General features: G+C 45.7%; 1 protein-coding gene across 3 annotated transcripts in view; it reads right to left on the bottom strand.

Annotated features, from left to right (window-relative positions):
- Positions 1–22,676, bottom strand: part of E2F4 (E2F transcription factor 4) — a 349,237-nt gene that overhangs the window by 241,303 nt on the left and 85,258 nt on the right. For all 3 annotated transcript variants that reach the window (XM_078669707.1, XM_078669709.1, XM_078669708.1), the window contains exon 2: positions 3,126–3,235. In XM_078669707.1, the coding sequence (XP_078525833.1) occupies positions 3,126–3,235 (110 nt within the window). The remainder of the gene's footprint in view (positions 1–3,125; positions 3,236–22,676) is intronic.

Here is a 22,676-nt window from a genome sequence, read left to right as displayed (position 1 = left end):
ACATTTTGTGGCTTGTCTTATCTTTGACACAACAAGGACTTAGGTTACTTGTAGGCTCTTTTGGCTTTTTCTGCGATTGTCGGATCAACCTTCTTTGTTCAAATCACCTGTTGTGAAGAGATTTTGCTTTTTAAGGTTTACAATATATGCTCCAACCAAAGCCCTTTGTGAAGTCCAGGGCCGGCTTCAGCGCTGGTGGTGCCCTGTGCGACAATGTCTGTTGGCGCCCCCCCAATAACCACCTCTGCAACGGATTCCCTCACTAACACCCTTTAACAGTGCCTCTCAAGTCTCTATAACCACTGTCTCTCAGATTCATTTAATTTTATAGCACCACTCATACCAGTGTAAGGTGTCAGAGCACTTTACACCACACACACATTGCACAGATACAATAATATGTGTGTAAATCAGTGTATAATAAATGTTACATCCGACAGGACTACAAGGTGTAGTGTAGGAGTGACAGGTCATCGATGCTGGTAGGCAATATAGTTTGAGTCCTTATTCTGGAAAAGCACAAATCCAAAATTTTAAACGTAACATCATTGTTAGGCGTCCTCTTTTATAATAAGAATTGTTTTCTATCCAAATGAACAATTTTCACAAGATTACGATGATGAAAGATTGGACAAAAAAACATATAGCTCTAACGTATGCAGTTTGCATGCAGCTCTAAGATGACAGTGAATAGCTCAATGTTCTATATTAGCATTTTGACTTATAAAAGACAAGTAACAAAAGGAGCTCTCTCACAGAAGCAGTAACCCACTGACCTATTTACATTATATGTATTTCGTTATCCACATGGTTATGTTATGTTATCCTCCATTTATAGCGCGCACGGCTACTCGGAAATGTCCGGCGCGAAAGCCAAATGGAAGAAGAGATGGACAGGTCAGACTAGGAGCTTACTTAAACAGCATCGTTTTTAGGTGTCTTTTGAACAGTCTGAGGTCGCCGATGTTCCGTAGTTCAAAGGGCAGGGCATTCCAAGCCACAGCTGCTCTGAAAAGAAAGGGAGCTGCCTCCCATTCTAGCCAATTGATACCTGGGGACCGGTGCCAGGCATTGGCCAGAAGAGCGTAGCTGTCGGGCGGCACATAGAACGTGAACCGACTTCTAAGATACTGAGGGCCAGACATGTAAAGTGCTCCATGGACCAACGTGAGAGCCTTAAACAGTATACGTTGGATGACCGGAAGCAAGTGCAGATCCCGAAGAAGCTGCCACACACTGGACCTTCCCGGCATACCCAGTAATGCTCTGGCCGCAGTATTCTGAACAATCTGTAGCTTTCTTAACTGATATGCCGGTAGGCCAATATATAAGGCATTAGCATAGTCCAGGCGAGAGAGAATGAGAGCCCAGGTCACCATTTCTTTCGCCATTCTAGGCAAAAGTGGAAGAAACTTTTTCAGGGTGTCAAAGCACACACCGGCCAACCTGTTGATCTGGGGCAAAAATCTCAATTCCTCGCTAAACCATACCCCCATATTGTTTGCTGGGCTCCCCATAGATTTAGGCAAGGGGTAGCCTACCGGCCAAATGTCTTCTCTACAATGGAGGGGGGGGTCCGTAAAGAAGCACCTCTGATTTTTCCTCATTACATTTTAATTGGGCCTAGGCTAGCCACTGAAACACTCCCGCCAAACAGTTTTTGGCCATCACTGGGGCGAGATCTGGTTTTTTCACGTAAAGAGGAGCTGGGTGTCATCAGCATAAGCTATGATCTTGGCCCACAGCTCCTCCGCCAAATAGAAAAGGGGTGTCATATAAACATTGAACAGGAGAGGGCGCAATGTTGAGCCCTGAGGAACCCCTGTAGCCAAGCTTCGCAAGGATGAGGAGAAGGCGGCAGCCAAACTTGCTGCATTCTATTGGTCAAAAAAGATTTAATCCATTCCCACGCCTGTCCAGAGATGCCAATATGAGACATCCGTGCCAAAAGTTGGCGGTTTGGAACAGTGTCAAATGCGGCAGAGAGGTCTAGAAGAACCAGAGCTGCTCTGTCCCAGCATCCAGACACTCTCTAATAGCCTCAGACACCTCCACTAGGGCTGTCTCAGTGCTATGGGAGGCTCTAAAGCCCGACTGGGCAGGGTGAAGGGTGCCCGAGCCTTTAACAAACTCAGAGAGCTGTTTATGCACAGCCTTTTCACACACCTTAGCTACCGCCGGAAGGAGTGAAATAGAGCGGTAGCTGGCCGGGCTAGCAAGGTTCAGTGAGGGCTTTTTCAACAAAGGGAGGAGTTTAGCATAGTTCCACTCAGGAGGGACCGTGGTTTCCCTGAGGCACACATTAACAATTTCTTAGCAGCAGGCATTTTAACCCTCTGCACTACCTTAGGATGAGTCAGAGCTTCCACTAGACAAACCTCTGGTATCTTCCCAGGAAGACGATTAATCACCGGAGTTATCTCGACATTTTAATTGATGTCTGAAAATTGCTGGAGGAATGGGAACGTGGCAGCATGTGCTTTTAAAATGATAATATACATTTTCAAAAAATACGCCCCAAGTCAACGCCCAGTGCGGTCGCACTAATCGCATCACCCTAGAACTGGCCCTGATGATGCCACAGTGGGACCTGAATCTAGTTCTGCACCCCTTGTGAGCCAATGCACACATGAACTAGCAGTATCTTACACTCACCGATCAAACACCAGCGCAATCAGTGGGCTAACACACGCTAAATGCATTAGCTAGCCTGGTCGGCACATGGTTTGAAGACAGCCCTAACAACAAGACTAAACATCCACTGCAGACTCTGGTTTAAGGGTTGAAATACCTGCTGACCTGTAGCATAGCATCCCACCGAGACGTCCTTCGTACCAAAGCACTAAAATACAAATTTCAATGTGTCCTACCTAACAATTGTATCTTAAAATAAATTATGTTAGTTATGTCCTCCAGAATTGGAGTGCAAACGGTAGAATCATAAACATCAAAATGAATTGAGAAATTGAGTGAGAAGATCAGTTGAACGTTTTCTTCTTTACAGTATGTAGCCAGATAGGATTTTAGAAAAATATGACTGTATATGAAGTGGACAATCCAAATCAGTATGCAGGAGTTTGGGAAATCATTCACTTGTGGGAGATGCTACTATACAAGTCTCTTACTTCCACTGTATACTGTTCTTGGATTTCTTCTCAATCAGTCCAATGCCTTCTAGCACATTTGTGATGTCATAAATACGCCGTTTTTGCCTCACAGCTAAAGTGTCAGCAGCCTGCAAAAAAATCAAATACACAGTTCTTTCAGATATGGAACTTGAAAACATCAATCAACATTAGCAGCACACTGTAAATTACATAAACTTTTATCAGGCAGATGGAGAGTGACCAGGGTCAGCCCCCACCCCTCCTCCCCCAAGGACAAGTGCACATGCCTTCACATCTATTTCTACGTTCGGATTATTAAATTGGAACTAATGATATACAGATATTTCGCATTACTCTCCATATGGACTGCCTCCAAGTTATCCCAGGTCTCCACCCCCTTTTCTTACTGTGACCTATACCAGACTCCCCCCCCCCCCCCCTGCCCCCGATGCCTGGTTATTCCCCTTCTATTGTTGAGCGCCACCAGTTTTTGGATGGAGGTGAGCATATGTTACTGGCTAAATGAATAAAACAGATTTAAGACATTTATCATTATTCATTTTTGCCAAATACTCAAGGCAAATTCTAATTTATACAAATATAATATGTAATTAAAATAAAAACCCAATACTAATTATGAAATTTTGTGTGATTTGCTATTACATTTCCATGAGGTGTGTACATCTGATTCAGGAACTTTTACTTTGAATATAGTTAAGAATAAGGGTACCATTGAAGTAAAACCCAATGAGTGATCTATAATTAACACAGAGAGGGCCACACCCTCGACCCCATCTTCGCGGGAGGATCTAACATCCGCTTCAGCCACACCACCCAGCCCATCTGGACGGACCACCACTGCGTCCATTTCACGTTCAACACCACCACCGCACCCAAGACCGCACCACGCCCGCCACAACGGAACTGGAGTAAGGTCACAGAGGAACACCTGAACTCCGCCCTCTTCCAAGACCCCCCCAAGGCCACGACCGACACCAACTCCGCAGCCAGGGAATTCCACCGCTAGGTCTCCTGCTGCGCCGACAAGCTGGCACCTCTCCGGCGAACCGCCAATCAACCTCCGCTGAGGGCTGCCTGGTTCACCACCGAACTCAAAGAAGCCAGACGCTCCTGCAGACGCCTGGAGAAAACCTGGAGGAACCAGAAGACCACGGAAGAATGGAACAACCACAAGAGGGCTCTCAAGGATTACCACCAGCGTAAAAAAAGGGACACCAAAAGGACCTTCATCAGAGACCAAGTCAAGACCAATGCATCCAACGTCAAAGAACTGTTCAACATCATTCAGCAGTTCGCCAAACCCACCTGCGAATCCTCTGACATCACACCCTCCCAGGAACTCTGCGACAAACTCAGCTCCTACTTCCACCTGAAGATCATGGCCCTCTACGACAACTTCAGCGAGCCAGCAGAAAACAGCATCACGCCACTTACCACCGCCGAGAAGCAGACCATCACCTCCTGGGCCCCCGCTTCCATCAAGCTTATCTCCTCAACCATGAAGAAGACACACTCAGGAGCCCCAACGGACCCCTGCCCCCGCACATCTTCCACAGGGCCGCCGCACCTGAACTCGGACGAACAATCAACTCCTCCCCATAATCGGCATCTGCCCAGATGACTGGAAGCGTGCAGAGGTGAAACCCCTCCTTAAGAAACCAACGGCCAACCCAACCGACCTGAAGAACTACCGGCCGATCTCTCTCCTCCCCTTCGCAGCCAAAGTCACCGAAAGACTCGTGAAGAGCCAGCTGACCGCCTTCATCGAAGAAAAATGCATCCTAGACGCCTCCCAGTCTGGCTTTCGCAGGAACCACAGCACCGAGACCGCCCTCCTCTCAGCCACCGACTACATCCGCATGCTGCTAGACCAGGGACACACCGCGGCCCTCATCCTCCGAGACCTCTCTGCAGCATTCGACACAGTCTCACATCGCACACTAGCCACCAGACTCCACAACGCAGGAATACAGGGAACCGCCCTCGACTGGATCAAATCCTTCCTCTCCGGCAGAACCCAGAGGATCAGACTCCCCCCCCCCCCCCCCCCTTCCTCTCCGACCCCACTGACATCTGCGGAGTTCCCCAAGGATCGTCACCAAGCCGGACGCTCTTCAACATCTACATGGCCCCCATCACCGCCATCGTCAGACAGCACAGGCTTAGCATCGTATCCTACGCCGACGACACCCAGCACATCCTCTCACTAATGAAGAATCCCAAAGACACCTAACTCTGCTTCCACGAAGGAATGAAGAACTTGGCAGCCTGGATGAAGGAAAGCTGCTTAAAGCTCAACTTCGAGAAGACCAAGGTCCTCATCCTCAGGCCCTGCACCTCCGCCTGGGACAGCACCTGGTGGCCCCACGCCTGGTGGCCCCCCGCCCTCGGGAGCCCACCCACCCCGACTGACCACGCTCGGAACCTCGGCATAATCATCAACTCCTCCCTCTTCATGAACCACCAGATCAACACCGTCGCCTCCACCAGCTTCAACTGCCTCCACATCCTCCGTAAGACCTTCAAAGGGATCCCCCCCAACTGCAGAAAAACCGTCACCCACGCACTAATTTATTTATTTATTTACTTGAGCTTTATATAGCGCTGGCTAGCCTCGGAGGTATCAGAGCGCTTTACATGAGGAGAGTTATATAGGTTACAAGTTACACATTGTTACAGAAGGTACATCAATTACAAGTTACATCATGGTGTGTAGAAGGGTAAGGGGTAATGTAAAAGGGCGCAGGGGACGGAGATTAAATAGAACAAAGCAGGCAGGGGAGAGAGGAAACTGAATGGGATTACCAGCAGACTAGACTACGGCAACGCCCTCCACGCCAGAATTAACAAGACTCTTCTACGCAAGCTCCAAACCATCCAGAACGCCGCAGCCTGGCTAGTCCTAGGGACACAGCACAGCAAACATATGACCCAACACCTACAAAACCTCCACTGGCTCCCTGTCGAGAAGAGGGTCACCTTCAAACTCGTCACCCACGCCTACAAATCCCTCAACAATACCGGGCCCAATTGCCTCAACAACAGATTATGTTTCCACGTACCCAAGAGACACCTCTGCTGACCTCGCCCTGGCAGAGGTCCCCCGCATCTGCAGAAGCAGAGCCGGCGGGAGAGCTTTCGCCTACATGGCAGCCAGAACCTGGAACGAGCTCCTGGTCAACATCAGACGCTTCCCAACCCTCCACACGTTCAGGAGGGACCTCAAGACCTGGCTCTTCTACTGACCTGGAGCTATTCTCCCCCCCCCCCCAGCGCCTTGAGACCCTCACGGGCGAGTAGCGTGCTCTATAAACCACTGATTGACTAATTTTATTTCAGTTTTTTAAAGAAAATGTATACGGACTGTGGAGGTAGGATAATTTCAGGAGCAGTAGAAAGGCCAGGTTTTCGAGGAACAAATAGGAAATTTCTGCTTAGGAGCTAATGGCATCTCTAGAAGTTATTGAATTTGACACACTCCACACCACAAAGAAGCACATCCTGAAGTACAGCAGAGATTCTTGAGATAGATGGTGATGATGGGTGTAGAAGTAGATGGGTTTTAAGGGATTGTTGAAAGTCTTCCAAATATAAGGATTTTACAATGGAGTAGGCGGTTACAGAGTTGAGCATTTGAGCTCTCTTTTTTTCTTTCTAGTGTATGCAGATGTGGTTGTGCTGTCAGTCAGGAGAAAAATTTGCAATGAGGTGAATGGACCGAGCGAAATGTGGAACGCTTGTGGGTAGAATATGTAGAGTGCTGGTATTTGAAGGGCTGGAGAGAGTTTAAGGTCCTGGCATTAATAGGAGTGCCATGCCACTCTTAAATTGGGAATATCTGCTAGAATACATATTGGGTTTACTACATGATAACACCTAAAATGTGTGTTGGTACTTTAAATGTTAGAGAGAGTTGCAGAGGAACTGGAAATTATATGGGTGCTCTTTCTTTTCACTCTTATTCTGAGATTTATGTAGGCATAAATATCTGCATGAAGACCTGGCCTCATACCATGAGACCCTTAGAACTTAAAACAAATTCAACTTATCTCCTTTAGACAAACATTGAATTTTCTTTCCCATAACCATTCTTTAAAATAGTCTGATATTATAGTCCTTTAGAAACCTATTATAACGCAAGATAATAAAACACCCCGAAACGGTTTCCTAAATGTAACCATCCGAAGTCAACGAGGAAAAGACCACTGGCAGAGCTATTGAATAACAAGGCAAAGACACAAATGGTTTCCCAATAGTGCCCTACTTTCCTTTAGAAACTCACGCTGGGGGACATTGTAAACTGCAATCCCCATTTTCAACATTAATGCGTATATAATAATTAAGGGTTTGATCTAGCACCAAAGAGAAATCCCTAACACCCCTCTGCCTTCTCATTGGGGTACTAATATATTATTGCTATTTCTTAACGTATGTTGGGAAAGACAACTTTGCAACGACAAGGGATTCCCTAAGGGGAGCACCTTGATGCTGAAAAATATGTTTTGTTTAAAAAGAAAATGTAAAAATGACAGTACTGTTGAGGGTTAAATTCCCGAAAAAGGAACATAAAAGCCTGAGAGGAGGTAAATGAGGACGAATGATACCCGACAATTGCAGCTTGCAGACCAGAAGATGAATAAAAACTGGCCCACTTTGAAAAACCATAGGTATGCTGCCACAAACAATTCCACTCAATTTTCTCCGAAGAATAAGGAAGGAGTTAGACTGATGAAGAGGTCTTTTTCAACCAAGGACAAGCAGGATGGAAGGCAGCAAATACAGGTTTGTTTGAAAATTTCATACAGGCACAGTGGATACCACGATGGAGCAAAGGTGCAATTTCTTCAAGGTAGACTGAACCATCACTCCTTCCCACACAATACAATAACACTTGTATAGCGTACAGCTGCCAAAAACAGGTATCCCAGGGCTAGCAGCAAGCAGTATAGGAATAACTCTTAATGAAAAAGAAACCAAGTCTTAAGCGGTGTTCTAAACTGCAATTCAGTAGAGGCTCTAGGCCAGTGGACTACATACTTTTTAGTGTCGCTCCCCTCAAGGAAAACACAAATCATCAGGGCCTCAGAATTTTCTTCAATTATGGGGGTGGGGGTTTTAAAGAATATTTGGAGTCCCTTCCTTCCAGCCAGGATATAAAAGACAAATGATGTTAGTGATGGCCCGTTTTAGAGCAGCTTACTGCGGCTCATTTTGTTTTAGCTGAAAACAAAGCACATTTATCAGCATAATTGTTGTAAATAAACGTAGCATAGTCCTTGTAGTTCCTTGTAAGTACTTTATTCATGTAAGATGGTAAGTGAAGAAGAAGATAGGAAAACACCACCAGGAGCAGCCTCCTGCCACTCGTCCCTCCATCCAACTGACAATCTTCCTCAACAATCTAACAAGCTCTCACACCAAACATTCTAGGCTGAGTAGCAGGAATAAGTTCAACAATAATGCTTCTCTTGGCTAGAGCCTGGCACCGCCACCCCACCCACCTGGGATCACTTTAGACCCCAATAGGGGTGGCACAGCCCCCAGTTTGATGACCCTGCTCTAGGCAGAAATAGAGGATACTCAATCCAGGCCGCAGAGGCCAAATAAGAGAAAGAGCGAACAACTTCTAGATTTCAGGTGGGAAACGGGGGCTGTCAGTAACAGTACATCTTTCGATCAAAGAGGGCAAACACTGCTATAAGGACAGAGCGTCTTACAAAGATACTTTGGCACCACCCCATGAAAGGAGTGATAAGCAAGCAACAATGCCTTAAAGACTTTCCGCTTCTTAATAGGGAGCTTAAGTAATTCCTTAAGACAAGCTACTAATGAGTGGCATCTTGGGACTCAAATGTTTAATCAACCAGGGTGGAAGACCTAAAAATAAAGCATTCGCGTAATCCAATCTGGAAGTGACAACCACATGCACAATGGTTTTTCATGCTTCAACCAGAACAATGTATAATATCACTCTCAGTGCACCAAGCATAGCAAAGCACATTCCAGCCAACAAAGTGATGAGGGGACTAAAAGTAAGCCTATCATCATTTACCCCAAGATTATTTACCACCAATTAAAGTGTTGGGCCAGGCCTGGTACTGTTGGCCACCAGTTATCAGACCAACCACTGGCCTTGTGACCGAAGGGTAGGATGTTAGAAAAATTGCAGCACAGACTGTTCTGGTTCATCCACCCTATCACCTTCAGTATACAGTGCTTAAAAGTCTCCTGTCCTAGTGTTGGACTATCGCCGAGAGAAAAAATAAGTTGGATGTTGTCAGCATAGGAGATAGCCTGAATATCGAAGGCTTTAATGATGGTGGCAAGAGGTGACATATTTACAGTAAACAGAGTGGGACTCAGTGATGAGCCCTACAGGACTCTAGGTTTAAGGGCTTTGGCAGGCAAGTGAAATAATATAACCTGATGGCTTTATAAAGAATAGAATAATTACCTACACAATTTCTCCTTATGTATATTTTAGACTATTCTAAGAGAGAGAAAACAAATGTAGGTTTGGATATAAAAGACTACATAAAAGAATGAGAACGGCGGACATTCCTAAATCAAGCTACTGTGAGCATTGTAACACTCCTGCTAATGGATTACATACAAACGGCAGTCAAAAGCTGGCAAACAATTAATGTTCAATCGCCAGTAAGGCCAATCAATGTAATTCCTTATGTCATTTGCACTATTCTAATCCCACCTCTCATCATTTTCCTTACTAAACAGGCATATAAATATATACACAAACATTAGCTCTAAAAACAAAAACAAAAATTATAAAATGTTACTGTGGGTGCCTGTTCGGTTTAAAAAAACAGAAATGCACCTAAAAACAGTTAAAGTGCAGTTATGGTTTTGAATTAAAGCCCTAGAAAATGCTGAAAGTTGCAAGTTATGATTAGGACCGCAATCCATAATTTGAACAGCCATGAAACTATAACTTACACACCAAAAGCAATGCTCATGGCTTCACCCTTAATATAACAGGTGCAATTACAAAACGCATAAACTTACATATCACGTTGCATTTACCACTAACATAGGGATAACAATGAATGTAGTATAATTTATCAGTTAAATTATATTATTTAATTATATTTTCTTTTAAAGCTTAATTATTGGTATGGATATTGTATGGTCATGAGCATTCATTGCCTTTGGTGTGTGGTTTATGGCTGTTGTGTAGGAATTTCATTTCATTCCGACATTGCTACAATTTCCTTCAGGATTTCATGTTGTAAGAGAGAGCAAAGATTTCTATGAGAGTTAAAATGGGAACTGCTGCTTTGTGAGCACTTTTAAGGGTATTCCAAGCCCCAATGGTGTTCATAAAACTCAAAACATCATGAGTATGAAAAACATGTTAAGTGTCTGCCAAGTGTTGCTCAGATCTGTAAAACTGTGCTAAAGTTATCAGCAAATCATTTTTTTACCCCTCCCATTTAACTCCCTTACCTCCCCCTATCTGCATGAAACCAAATGCTCCTGTAATGGGTTTAATGTCTAAGAGCATGTCAAATTTCATGCAGATTAATTGCAGAACATGAACATTATTCGCACATTAAATTATTTTTTGCCCCTTCCAGATATGCTGCCATCCTTTTGAGGGATCTTTACAAAACTTACTTTAATCACAGACAATTAAACATGCTATAAATATCTGTCAAATTCCTTGTTGATTTGTCAAATCATTCCCATAGTTATTATCAAATAAAACATCTGTTTACCCCTTTAAAATGTTTTAAAGTGCCAGCGATGAATTTAAAAATTAAACAAGTACATTAAACATAGACATCATTTACTAAATTTCATGCACATTAATCATCAGCACTGAAGTTCATGCCCAACCTGAAGACCTCTTTAACCCTTTAAGTGCGCCCGTTGGCCAACGGCCGTCGCGAGCACTACCTCAGTAGTGCTGCGCATGTCCGTTGGCCGACGCGGCCCGCCCACTCAATGGAACGCCCCGCGGCGTAATTGCCACCGCGGTTAAGGCGTTAAACACTATTTTCTCGAAAACTACTGAACTAAAATACAACAATCAAACAAAAACACTATTATTGAGTAAAGTTCTAACTATATCAATAAATCAATCAATCAATCAATCAATCAAAGTACTTGTAAAGCACGCTACTTACCCGTGAGGGTCTCAAGGCGCTGAGGGAAGGGGGTGCCGCTACTGCTCGAAGAGCCAGGTCTTGAGGAGTCTTCTGAAGGCGAGTACGTCTTGGGTCTGTTGTAGGTGGGTAGGGAGGGTGTTCCAGGTCTTGGCGGCGAGGTAGGAGAAGGATCTGCTGCCGGAGGTTGTTCGTTGGATGCGGGGGACATCGGCGAGGGCAAGGCTGGCGGAGCGGAGCTGTCGGGGTGCAAAAGTTGAGTCTGCTGTTCAGGTGGGCTGGTCCGGCGTTGTGGAGTGCTTTGTGTGCGTGGGTGAGGAGCTTGAAGGTGATCCTCTTGTCGACTGGGAGCCAGTGTAGGTCTCTCAGGAGGGGGGTGATGTGGCTGATGTGGGGACGTTGACTATCAGTCGGGCGGAGGAGTTTTGGATGCGTTGTAGCCGTCGTAGGTGTTTGGCTGGGATTCCTGCGTAGAGTGCGTTGCCGTAGTCCAGTCTGCTGCTGACGAGGGCCTGTGTCACCGTTCTTGTTTCGGTCGGGATCCACTTGTAGATCCTGCGGAGCATGCGGAGGGTATTGTAGCAGGAGGAGGAGACAGCGTTGACCTGTTTAGACATGGAGAGGGAGGAGTCGAGGAGGAATCCTAGGTTGCGTGCATGGTCGGTGGGTGTCGGTGCTGCTTCCAGTTTGGTCCGCCATCAGGAGTCTTCCCAGGCTGAGGGGGTGGGTCCGAGGAGGAGTACCTCCGTCTTGTCCGAGTTTAGCTTCAGACGGCTGTTCTGCATCCAGTCGGCGACGGCCTTCATTCCCTCGTGGAGGTTGGTTTTGGCGGTGTGCGGGTCCTTGGTGAGGGAGAGGATGAGCTGGGTGTCGTCGGCGTAGGAGATGATGTTGAGGTCGTGTTGGCGGGCCACTTGTGCGTGGGGGCCATGTAGATGTTGAACAGCGTCGGGCTGAGGGATGAGCCCTGGGGGGTGCCGCAGATGATGTCGGTGGCCTCGGATCGGAAGGGCGGGAGGCGGACGCTCTGGGTTCTGCCAGAGAGGAAGGACGTGGTCCAGTCAAGTGCCTTCTCTTGGATTCCGGCTTCTAGGAGGCGTGTCTTTAGAGTGTGATGGCAGACTGTGTCGAAGGCGGCTGACAGGTCCAGGAGGATGAGGGCTGATGTTGCGCCATTGTCTAGTTGGTGCCTATTGTAGTCTGTGGCAGCGATGAGGGCTGTCTCGGTGCTGTGGTTTCGTCTGAACCCAGACTGGGACGGGTCCAAGATGTTATTGTCTTCCAGGTGGCAGGCCAGTTGCATCTTGACGATTTTCTCGCCGGGAACGGGAGCAGGGAGATGGGCCGGAAGTTCTTGAGGTCCTTGGGGTCCGCCCTGGGCTTCTTGAGGAGGGCGCTGATTTCGGCGTGTTTCCAGCTTTCCGGGAATGTCGCTGTTTCGAAGGAGATGTTGATGACCTTCCGTAGTTGGGGTGCGATGGCAGCGTCTGCTTTGCTGAATAGGTGGTTTGGGCACGGGTCTGACAGAGATCCTGAGCGGATGGAGTTCATGACCTTGCGTGTCTCATCGTCGTTGACGTTGGACCAGGAGGTCAGGCGGTTGGCGCTGGTGGTGTTCACAGGGGAGGTGGGGTCTGGCGTAGTATAGCAAGTTCTGTGTAGTTTTGTTCAGCTGTTTTTCTGTATCGAAGACCAAAGGACTATTGGTAATAAAATGGGAAATCTCACTTCTGGGAACCCACTTTTTTCTTGGCCCCACTTGATGCATCTACACGAAACTTCCCGTGAAAAACCCAAATTAGATTTTTTTTTTTTATTGTTTAGTAGATTCTTTGAACGACCCCAAAGCTATTCAGAAAACAATAACGGTCTTTCCTAAGGAAACTGACTAAACCACAACCACACTGGTGCTATTGTCACAGTGTAATACACACATGGATATTATACAGTGTTGTTTGCCATTGTGTAGTTCTAGTAAGGTCAGTTTCCATATGAAGAGGGCTTTTGGAAACTAATGATGTTACTTTATTTGGTAAATCTGCAGAGGTCTTGTCAAAAAATAAAAATTAATCTGGATTGTTTCTTTTATGGAAAATTTTCACTGATCCCTCAAGCGGGGCCAAGAAAAAAAGCGGGGGCCAAAACATGGATTCCTCATTTCATTTACCAAATGAAACTTTGCTCTATGATACAAAGAAATAGCTCGCCAAAATTACATCAAATTCGGCATAAAGTTAGAAAGTGTGCACACAAATAATATATTGCCTCCAACCCCCCCCCCCCACACTCTTACCACTCTTTGTGCCATTCCTTCCCTACAACAGCTGTACTCCCTGCTTTCTAGTGCTGCTCTGACAAGCTCTCACGAGAGTCATGCAGAGCATCCTGGAATTTCTTTATTATTTAGCAGCAAAGGTTAACAAGATCGGTTATCCACAGTTGCTATGTCATAGTAGTGAATTGCTGAGTTTAGAATCAAGTCTTTCACGGAAATGGCTCTCTATAAGAGCAGTACACAACACAAAGAAAGCCTGGACTGCAGCAATTGTTTTCACCTCTGAGCTATTCATCGGGGCTCAGAGTGTACATATACTATGGATTGGCTAAATTCGGGTAGCCTCTGGTTTCCTGGCGCATGGAATGATTATGGCGGTAGGGTCATGGAAGCGTGGTTTTTTAATACATTTGGCATTTGTCTAGGAAATGTTGCTATAGTTAAATACTAATTCATTTTTGTAAGTACTTAGGTGTATTTAAATAAATAACACTCCATACCGTTTTGACCATACATGAATTCAAGAAGGATATTACCCATAAGTCTTGTCCACGAAGGATCGATCAGCCTCCTTAGACAGCCCAAAGAGGGTGCATGATATCAATCAATCAATAGCTTTATTTCGACAACTTGTATCATAAAAGCATTGTTTGACAGTTATACAGAAAATAGAAACATGAACTCGATAATAAAAATGCGCTGGAGGTTCACTAGCAGTATGTTTGTGCAACATTTTTTGGCATAGATTAAAAATACAAAGCATAAAACAAATAATGCTAAAAACATCTGTCTAAAAAGTGTGCATGCAAGTTAATACGAATTCATACCCTAGCAAGTACACAAAATAAATATATGAAAGTGACGAAAAATGGATAATGAGTAACACAGGGTGCATAATAATACTTTTCAGTATCTGGTAAAGACCAACGCCCCCCCCCCATCAAAAATATAATACGACTTAGCTTAGAATCCAGATTTTGCTGTGTTTATTTGTGGAAATAAACTTTGATGTTGAATTACAAGGAACTGTTTGAAATAAAAAGATGAATTGGTGTACAATGGTCATTTTATTTAAATGTGTCCAATAAGTGTAAGAATTTTGTGATTCCAGGCTTTCAATCAAATTTGAAAGGTTTTCAATCGGGGATATCATTTAATTCAAGAAGCTTTGTGACGTTATATAGTTCTGAATATGTTACTTCATAATTTATATAAATCATCCCGAATGCAGTTGGCAATGATGTGCCAGGCCAAAAGAATAATATCTAGGTCTTAGAGTGGTAGATTTTATATCAGGACACCGAGCTCTTTCAACATTTTTTTTCCAGATCATAGTTCTAGGCCATATTTGCAGTGTGAAGCCTATTTTTTTTCGTACCTGAAAGTAACTATTCAAAGCCTTATCTGAATTCATCTTAATAATGTATGTTTGTATAACCAATGTAAACAGAAGAAGGAAGATAGGGCACCCCTGTCTTGTCCCATCACTAACATATACAGCCTCTCCCAGTACTTCCATTCGCATATGCAGAGACTGAGCTCCTTTATATACCTGGTTTAATCCTCTAGTGAACTGGAAAGGGATTGCCATTCAGTTGAGCACTGTACACAGACATTCCCAGTTCCCTAGATTAAAAGCTTTGTGAAAGTCTAAGCAGATTATTAAACTGGACTATTTCCCTTAAAATTAGATGATGGCTTTGGTAAAAAATCAAAGGCGATTGAGCTGCTTGTTTTTGGGTAGGTACTTGCCAACTTTACAGATTTAAGAAATCGACTGCTGCTTTTTATGGCAAAACTAGAGCCTACTGGGTCTGGCTGCCTAAATTCTAGAAAAAAGTCACCTCACATGAACCACTCAGAACAGTATCCCTAGAAGTATGAGAGCTGTCATATACCAGTGTCATGGCAGGAGACAAACTTTGCCATGTTCTGTAGGCCAAGCAAAGTTAAACAGTTCTGTTCATTGTAAAGACCCATATCACTGTTACAATGGACAGTAAAAAAATGTGTATGGTGCTAGCAACTTCCTTACAGAAGATATTGAGCAATTTGGTCCTTTTAGACCAACGATAATTGATACAGTCTTCAACTGGAACAAAAAAGCACCCCCTTTTTTATATGGACTGATAAATCAAAGGCCTATTTCTTCACATTCATGGCAGTCCATGATGAGACGGAGAAAGTGTTTTATTAAGCAAGATGGGACTCCAGATGTTTTATTTCCAGTTGAAACTATTAAATGCATTCAAATACATTACAACGTTCCGAAAGTCTAAATTGTGATCTATTGACAGTCAAGAGACCAATTTGATATAAAGTGGAGAATCCAAAAGGATGCCCTTTATCCTCTTTGTTATTCTCAATTATCAAACAGCCTTTTGAGGCCAGCCTTCATGCAAATCTTGATTTCACCATTTTAAAGTAGGATCAACATCCAATTCTATACATTGATCATGTATTAATTCTATTAAATAACCCTACTTCTTTTACCTGAATCATGCAAAATCTCAACGATTTAAAAATAAAATAAAGATACGGGGTAAATTGCTTCAAAACTGAAGTTATGACTTGGTTTATCTCGCAAGAGAACAGAGTGTGGAATTACTCTGAAAAAAAACAAGTTAAATATATTGGGCTGATAATTACCAAAAATCTTGGACACCTTTTTAAATTGAATTATTGGTAAAGTGGTCAGAGGTTATGAAGCAATAGCATTAAAAACTGCCACTTACAATAGTGGGCTAAAACAATTGCATCAAAATGGTGAGTCTTCCAAGACACTTCTTTTTCAGAATCTATCTCCTAACTACACTTTTTGGGGAAACAAGTCAAATATTGGCTTCTTTATACGTGCTAAAAAAAGAGCTCAAACTTCACTTTATATATTCCCCAGCTTCCGCCAGCCTACCGGACACTTGGGTCCAGATTTTAAGCCTTATTATTTGTAATCTAAGCTTCATAATTAAAGCTCCACGATTTCTGTTTTTACAGATAAATACAGACGGAAAACATTCATTTTCTTTCCTGTATTTATTTTTAAATGTGGATAAATATGGAAATTGGGTTGCATTGTGAATAATTCTAAATACTGTCTGCATGACTGCCAGGCCAATAGATGTGTGGACTGATAGATAAGGCGGTTAAAAAAACTAAGGAATTTTAGTAAAGCGGGTTTAACAGCAGTAGATATGCATATGGTTGATACTGAAATGTGCATATTTTCATATAAGTGCACTGATTTATCTTCTTTGGGTGTTCATATCACTGAAATCTGGCAGACATTCAAGTATGAGTGCATATTTATTGGTTAAATAAATGTGGAAATATACTAATTTCAGCCTAATGTTTCCCCAAAACCCAAAATAAATATGGATAAATAGAGATAAATTAGCAAAAAATAAATATGGATAAATACAGATGGAAATAGCAAAAACATAAATACCTTAAAACCGGGAGCCCTAGTCATAATATACAGTTTCTGTTGGTTAATACATTAAACTTAAATTTATCTATGAAGGTTAATGGTGTATGTATAGTGCAAACCTAACCAAACGGCTGCAGAGCGCTGTACAGGGTCAACGTCCAGCATAAACTCAAAGAGTGATGGGAGAGGTAGCTAATTTTTGGGCTGTTAGGGAGATATAGTTCTTTAAAGTACTGCATCTTCAACTATTTACTAAATTAGAAAAATGTTGGGTCGGTCCTGATGGAGAAGGGTATGTTGTTCCAGAACCTGGATGCGTAGATGGGAAAGGTCTATTTTGGGAAGCTTTGATTTCATCTTCTACTCATGATGGATTTCTCAAGAAATGTAATAACTCAAAATTTTTCTAAAAGTATATCAGGGTTGGCAACGCAACATAGGATATACCAATGGGGTGATCAATTCAGCAGGATGCTGCATCGGCTATGCCAGGCCAAAACAGCCCTTGTACAGGTGCCCCTCCTGCGAGTTGCAGATGGCATGTTATGTACCTCCACAGAGTCAGTAGTCCAGGCCTTCGCGTCTTTCTATGCCACGTCCACCAATCACAATTTCAGAGGCCCTCAATGATGGATTTCTGTCAGAGATTCCCCCGGAAACTTTCCGATCAAGTTACAGACACATTAGACGCCCCCATAACCACAGACATATTAAGAGAAGCGATGACTAGTACTCACCCTGGTAAAGCGCCCAGATCAAATGGATTTCCCAGCAACTTTCTACGGCTTCATATGACGAAGTTGGGCCCTCATCTCCTAGCGGCATTCCACGAGGCCCTTGAGCAGCGCATCATGCCCGTGGACTGGCGCCATGCCGAAATTGTGGTTGTCCTCAAGCCCTGCCGTCCTCCAGAGGACCCAGCCTTGTACGGTCCTATCGCATTGCTCAATTTGGAGCCCAAAATCCTGGGAAACTCCGCTCATGTATCCAGGACCTCATCCACCCCGATCAGTCCGGCTTTATGCCACAACGCTCCACCAGACACAACATTAGACGAGTCCATAATGCGACTGCAGGGGCCCATAGGCTTGGCCGTCCAGCAGCGATACTGCTGGTGAACATAGACAAGGCGCTTGACACCTTAATTTGGACATACCTCTTCAAACTCCTCCGCGCTATAAATCTACGTCCCCGTTTCCTAGCATATACTCAGCTGCTCTACACGGATCTCTCGGCGTCCGTGAGTTTAGTCAGTTTAGGGCTAGTTATGTGGGGGGGAGAGGAATAATAATGCACCTTCGCTGTGACCTGGATGTCCTTGCTTGAATTGAAGATTGTATTTGGCTTCCCGCCCCAATTGTGTTTTTCCATTGCAATTGTTATGTTGGTCTCTTCGTCCTGGATTTTGTCCGACACAAGCTGTAATGCCCCTGCCTCTACTCTGCTCCTGGGCTCTCGTACTCAGATGCTTTTTGTCACTCAAGATTCCCATTGGAATGGACTCTTTTTTTATTTTTGGTCCATCCATAGAGACTGGCACTTTCAGGTCCGCCTGTACTTCATGGGCTTTGTTTTATTCTGGGATCGAATCATCTCACCGAAACGGCTGTATCGGGCTTTGAAGGCCACTTAATTGAATATCCTTACGATAAGTAAGTAAAGCGTCAGCTGGATTCTTTAAAAAAATCTCATTTTCTGCACGCGTTCTCTTGCTGGCCGAGGTTAAGTGCTGGAGTTTCAAGGTGTGAGAATACCAATCCTTTTTCTTGAACTACCAAGCCAAATTCACCTATCGGTGTTGGTGCTCTTTGAGAACTACAATTAAGTGGGGCCGACTGGATGTATGGAACCCTTCCTATTGATCTTACTTGCTTGGCTCCGTTTTAGTTTTTCCTTATCTTTTCGGCGTTAAGATATCCATTTTTCCTTTAACCAGGCTTTGAGCAGATCCTTCCTCTATCTCTCTCAACTCGCTGGGGCCAACGAGGGGGGGCCTGCTGGGGGTAGTTACCGGCAGGCTGCTTCAGGCACGACTGGCGCTTCCAGAGCTTTTACTTTGAAAGATCAGAAGCTAGCCAAGGTGAGTTAAGAGACAAATACAAAAGGCCTCCTTACCTCATGGCGCCCTCGGGTGGCTCTCATGAGGTGCATAGAGACCTTTCTAACAGTTATGGCTGTGCTATACTGTGCCTGGTATGACATAGGAGAAGCTGCTGCCACTGTCGCGGAGGAACCTCTGTTGCTACTCCAACTCCTGGACCCCTGCAGATATATACTTAAAGTGGCAAAGTTAGCAAAAATGTTATTAAACTGTAGCTAGGGAGACCTCTGGAAAACTGGCAATCACACTTGGTCACTGGGTCGTCTATTTTCCCCCTGGTTGTTCTTTTTGTTTCTTTCTACAAAAAAAAAAAAAAAAAATTGTTGCAGGTTTGCAGATTTGAACGTTTGCAAGTTCTGAGGGTATTTTTTGGGGGGAGTAATCTTTGTCTCCCTTTGCTCCCGCTGGACGGACTGACGACTACCAAATGTGATGGCAGGCCGTACCCAAACCTAGCCGGGCCGCCCCTGCAGTCCCCCTGTTTCGCACACACTGTGGCAGCCAGGTAACGCTGGCCACACTCGTCCTCGCTCATTCTCACGGATCTCAGTTTGTGGGTCTCTGGTTCGGGAGGGGAGAGGGAGGGAGGGAGGGAGGGAGGGGGTGTGAGAAGCTGGCCTGGCATATGATGTCCACTAATGTAAGAACGATGGATTTAACCCAGATCTCTTGACTGGGGTGAACGTAAGATTCATTCAGCATTTCGTCCATCATTTTTTTGCATAGCACTAATGTAAGTTAGCAACTTGCACCAGTCCAGACAACCCTTATGGTGATTTAAGGGGTCTTAGACAACCGTAGAAAGCTATCCAAGTGATAGCCTTCAGGCTTAGTCTTGTAGGAGTGTAAAGCAGCTTGTTATACCAGACCGCAATCTTATAGTATAGATTAAATGAAAGAGAATCACACAGGGTGTTTATGAAAATATGTATTTATTATATAATACGCTCTAGTACCTTCCAGTATCCCCCAAATGGATATATACACAAAGCACATAATACTATAGCAAAGAAATAACAGTAAATAGCAGTAATACACAGCCGGCCTGGGAGGGGGGGGGAATGGGGGAGGGGGGGGGGGAGGTGGACCGAACCATATACTAAAAGAAATGGTATAAGAAGCACGTCTCGAGTCAGGACAATGTCGAGAGGACGTACAAATGCTGGGACCCCAAGGAACCACCCAAGGCGAGTAGATAGGGACCCCATGGAGAGCGTGTGCAGTGTGAGTACACGACTGCGAGCCCCGTACAAGTCTAAGTGCAAGTCACGGTTGGAGATTAGGGACCCTTCCGAGTGGACCCTGAAGGAACTCAGTGGAAGACAGAAGGGTGGATACCATGGTACCCAAGTGACCCATCCTAGGGAAGCCGAGTGCATAGGTGTGAAGTGGCGTCGGAAACCGCCGTCGAACCCTACAGAGGACTTCAGGAAAGTGCCGCTGCTGGAATAGTATAAAGTGTCCGTGGGAATGCAAATGCAGATTCTTGAAGAAGAGTATCTGAAAGCAGAGGGGAGAGAGTCTGGGTCACTAGAGAGTGACCAGGGGCTCGGTAGACAAATGCCCACAGATGTCGGGTGCTTCAGGATAGAACCTTGACTCTGCAGCTGTGGGGACCCGGCGACGCTGAGGACGGATACGAGCTGTTTCACGAAGGCTGTCGAGGGCTGAGGGGTCGGTGTCCGGCGGGAACACCAACAAGCCTTGGCAAAAGAAGCCCACGCAGGAAGTCAAAAAGTTGCAAGAATGGGGCGTGGCTACACAGCGTAACACGATGGCCGCCTGATAGAGTAGCTCTGTCTTACCTCTCCCATCCCCGTCAATCCGCTACACAGATCCGGTCCCTACGGTTGTCAAAAGACAGAAGAGTGACTGCTGACTCCAAAATCGCAGCCCAAATTGGCATGGAGCTGGAGTTCTCACAAGCGAAGATCAGAGGCCTAAACGAAGAACGCAACCGGGCAGTGAGGTGCCCCTAGCTGCCGCCGATGTAACAACGTAAGGCCGTAGACATCTAACTCACGGCCGGGAGCTGAACCGAGGCCGACATCGCCCCGTTGCAGCGGCTGCGGAGGCCGACACGGCGAGTGGGGGCAGAAGACATCACGTTGCCCAGCACGTTGCCGGGTAAAGCCAGTGGGAGGAAGCTGGAGGCCCCAAACGCCCTGACACCAGGGGCTGAGCTGTGGCCCCCGGGAACGAGCACACCGGCCCACTTGCACTTCACAAAGACGCTCCTTGTTCCGAGCGGAGGAGCGGTGCAGTGGGGACCTTGAACACCCTCCCCCCCCCCCCCACCGGAGAGGCACAGACACCATCTCTTCTATTGAGGTGAGGAGACGTATCGCGGCGGAGACGTGGGCTCTATCGGGCCTACATCACTCTGCATCGGGAGGGGCCCGATTATCCTGTAAACCCTCTATAGAAACGTCCACTCGGCTGCCACGTACTTTTTCATCCCCCATACGCCATTCATCTAACAGGGACACCGTTCAGCCTGCGGCTGTCTTTAAGGCCTTCCTGTGGTGCCCCAGACACAGCATACCTGGCGTCTATTGCCTGCACTGGGGGGAAACAAACGCTCTGATACGGGTCCTGAGATGGGACGGTCATTGGTATTGCTGGCTGCGCCTTGTGCCTGGGGGGCCACCAACAACATCCTTGGCATTGAAACCTAGCAGCAAATGCGGGTCTGCCTCCCAGCCTCCGGAGAGTGAAGAGCGAGCCCTGTAGGCCTACAGAAGACAGCACAGTCTGGTGTGGGAAAGGCGCGAACGTCGGCCGCCATGTCTGGGACAAAAGGGTTCAGAGTGGCCCAACAGAGTAAACTGGACCGCTTTGCGATTCAAAAAACGACGCCTCTTCAAGATGTCATGGAGGCCATTTCAGGGGTCCGATCCTCTCTGGAGCAAAGGATGGACACGATCACCGCGGAGGTGACATTAATCAGGGCGGACCTCCATAAAATTAGTGAAAAGATCAAACAACTAGAGGTCAAAACAGAGAGCCTGGTGGAGGACACTTCACAACTTCAGAGTGAAGTCCGAGAGCTTCAGAATTTCAGGAAACTAGCGGAAAGTACGCTGGATGACTACGAAGGCCGATCACGCCGTAACAACGTAAGAATCCTGGGGGTGCCGGAACGGGCGGAGGGACAAGCACCAGACCTTTTCATAGAAGAACGCGTCCTTAAACACCTGCAGCCTAAGGGCCTGTCAAAATTCTTTGTGATTGATAGGGCACATAGTGTCCCTGGGGGGCACCCGGTGCTCACCAACGACAGCTGCTAGCACAGGTACTGAACTTCCACGACAGACGTGATTTTGCAAATCGCCAGGGTGAGCTCCCCGCTCTGGCTTTAAAACGATGAAATTTCCCGTTTCCCTTATTTTACACAAACAGTTCAGAGGCAGCGCAGATCCTTTCTGGCCGTTAAAAAGCCACTACGTGATAAAGGAGTGAAGAACGCCGTGCTTTTTCTGGCACGACTCCGGGTGGAGAAGGAGGGGAAGGCCTGGCTCTTTGACACTCTCGAGGCAGCAGCGGAATGGCTGGAATGTTGGCAAGGAACTGGAGACCATAACCCACGCTGAGACACCAGAAAGACCCTATTGGCGAG

This window comes from Lissotriton helveticus, chromosome 12 (assembly GCF_964261635.1).
Source record: "Lissotriton helveticus chromosome 12, aLisHel1.1, whole genome shotgun sequence".
Classification (NCBI taxonomy): Eukaryota; Metazoa; Chordata; class Amphibia; order Caudata; family Salamandridae; genus Lissotriton; species Lissotriton helveticus.
This window is presented reverse-complemented; position numbering and strand designations above follow the sequence as displayed.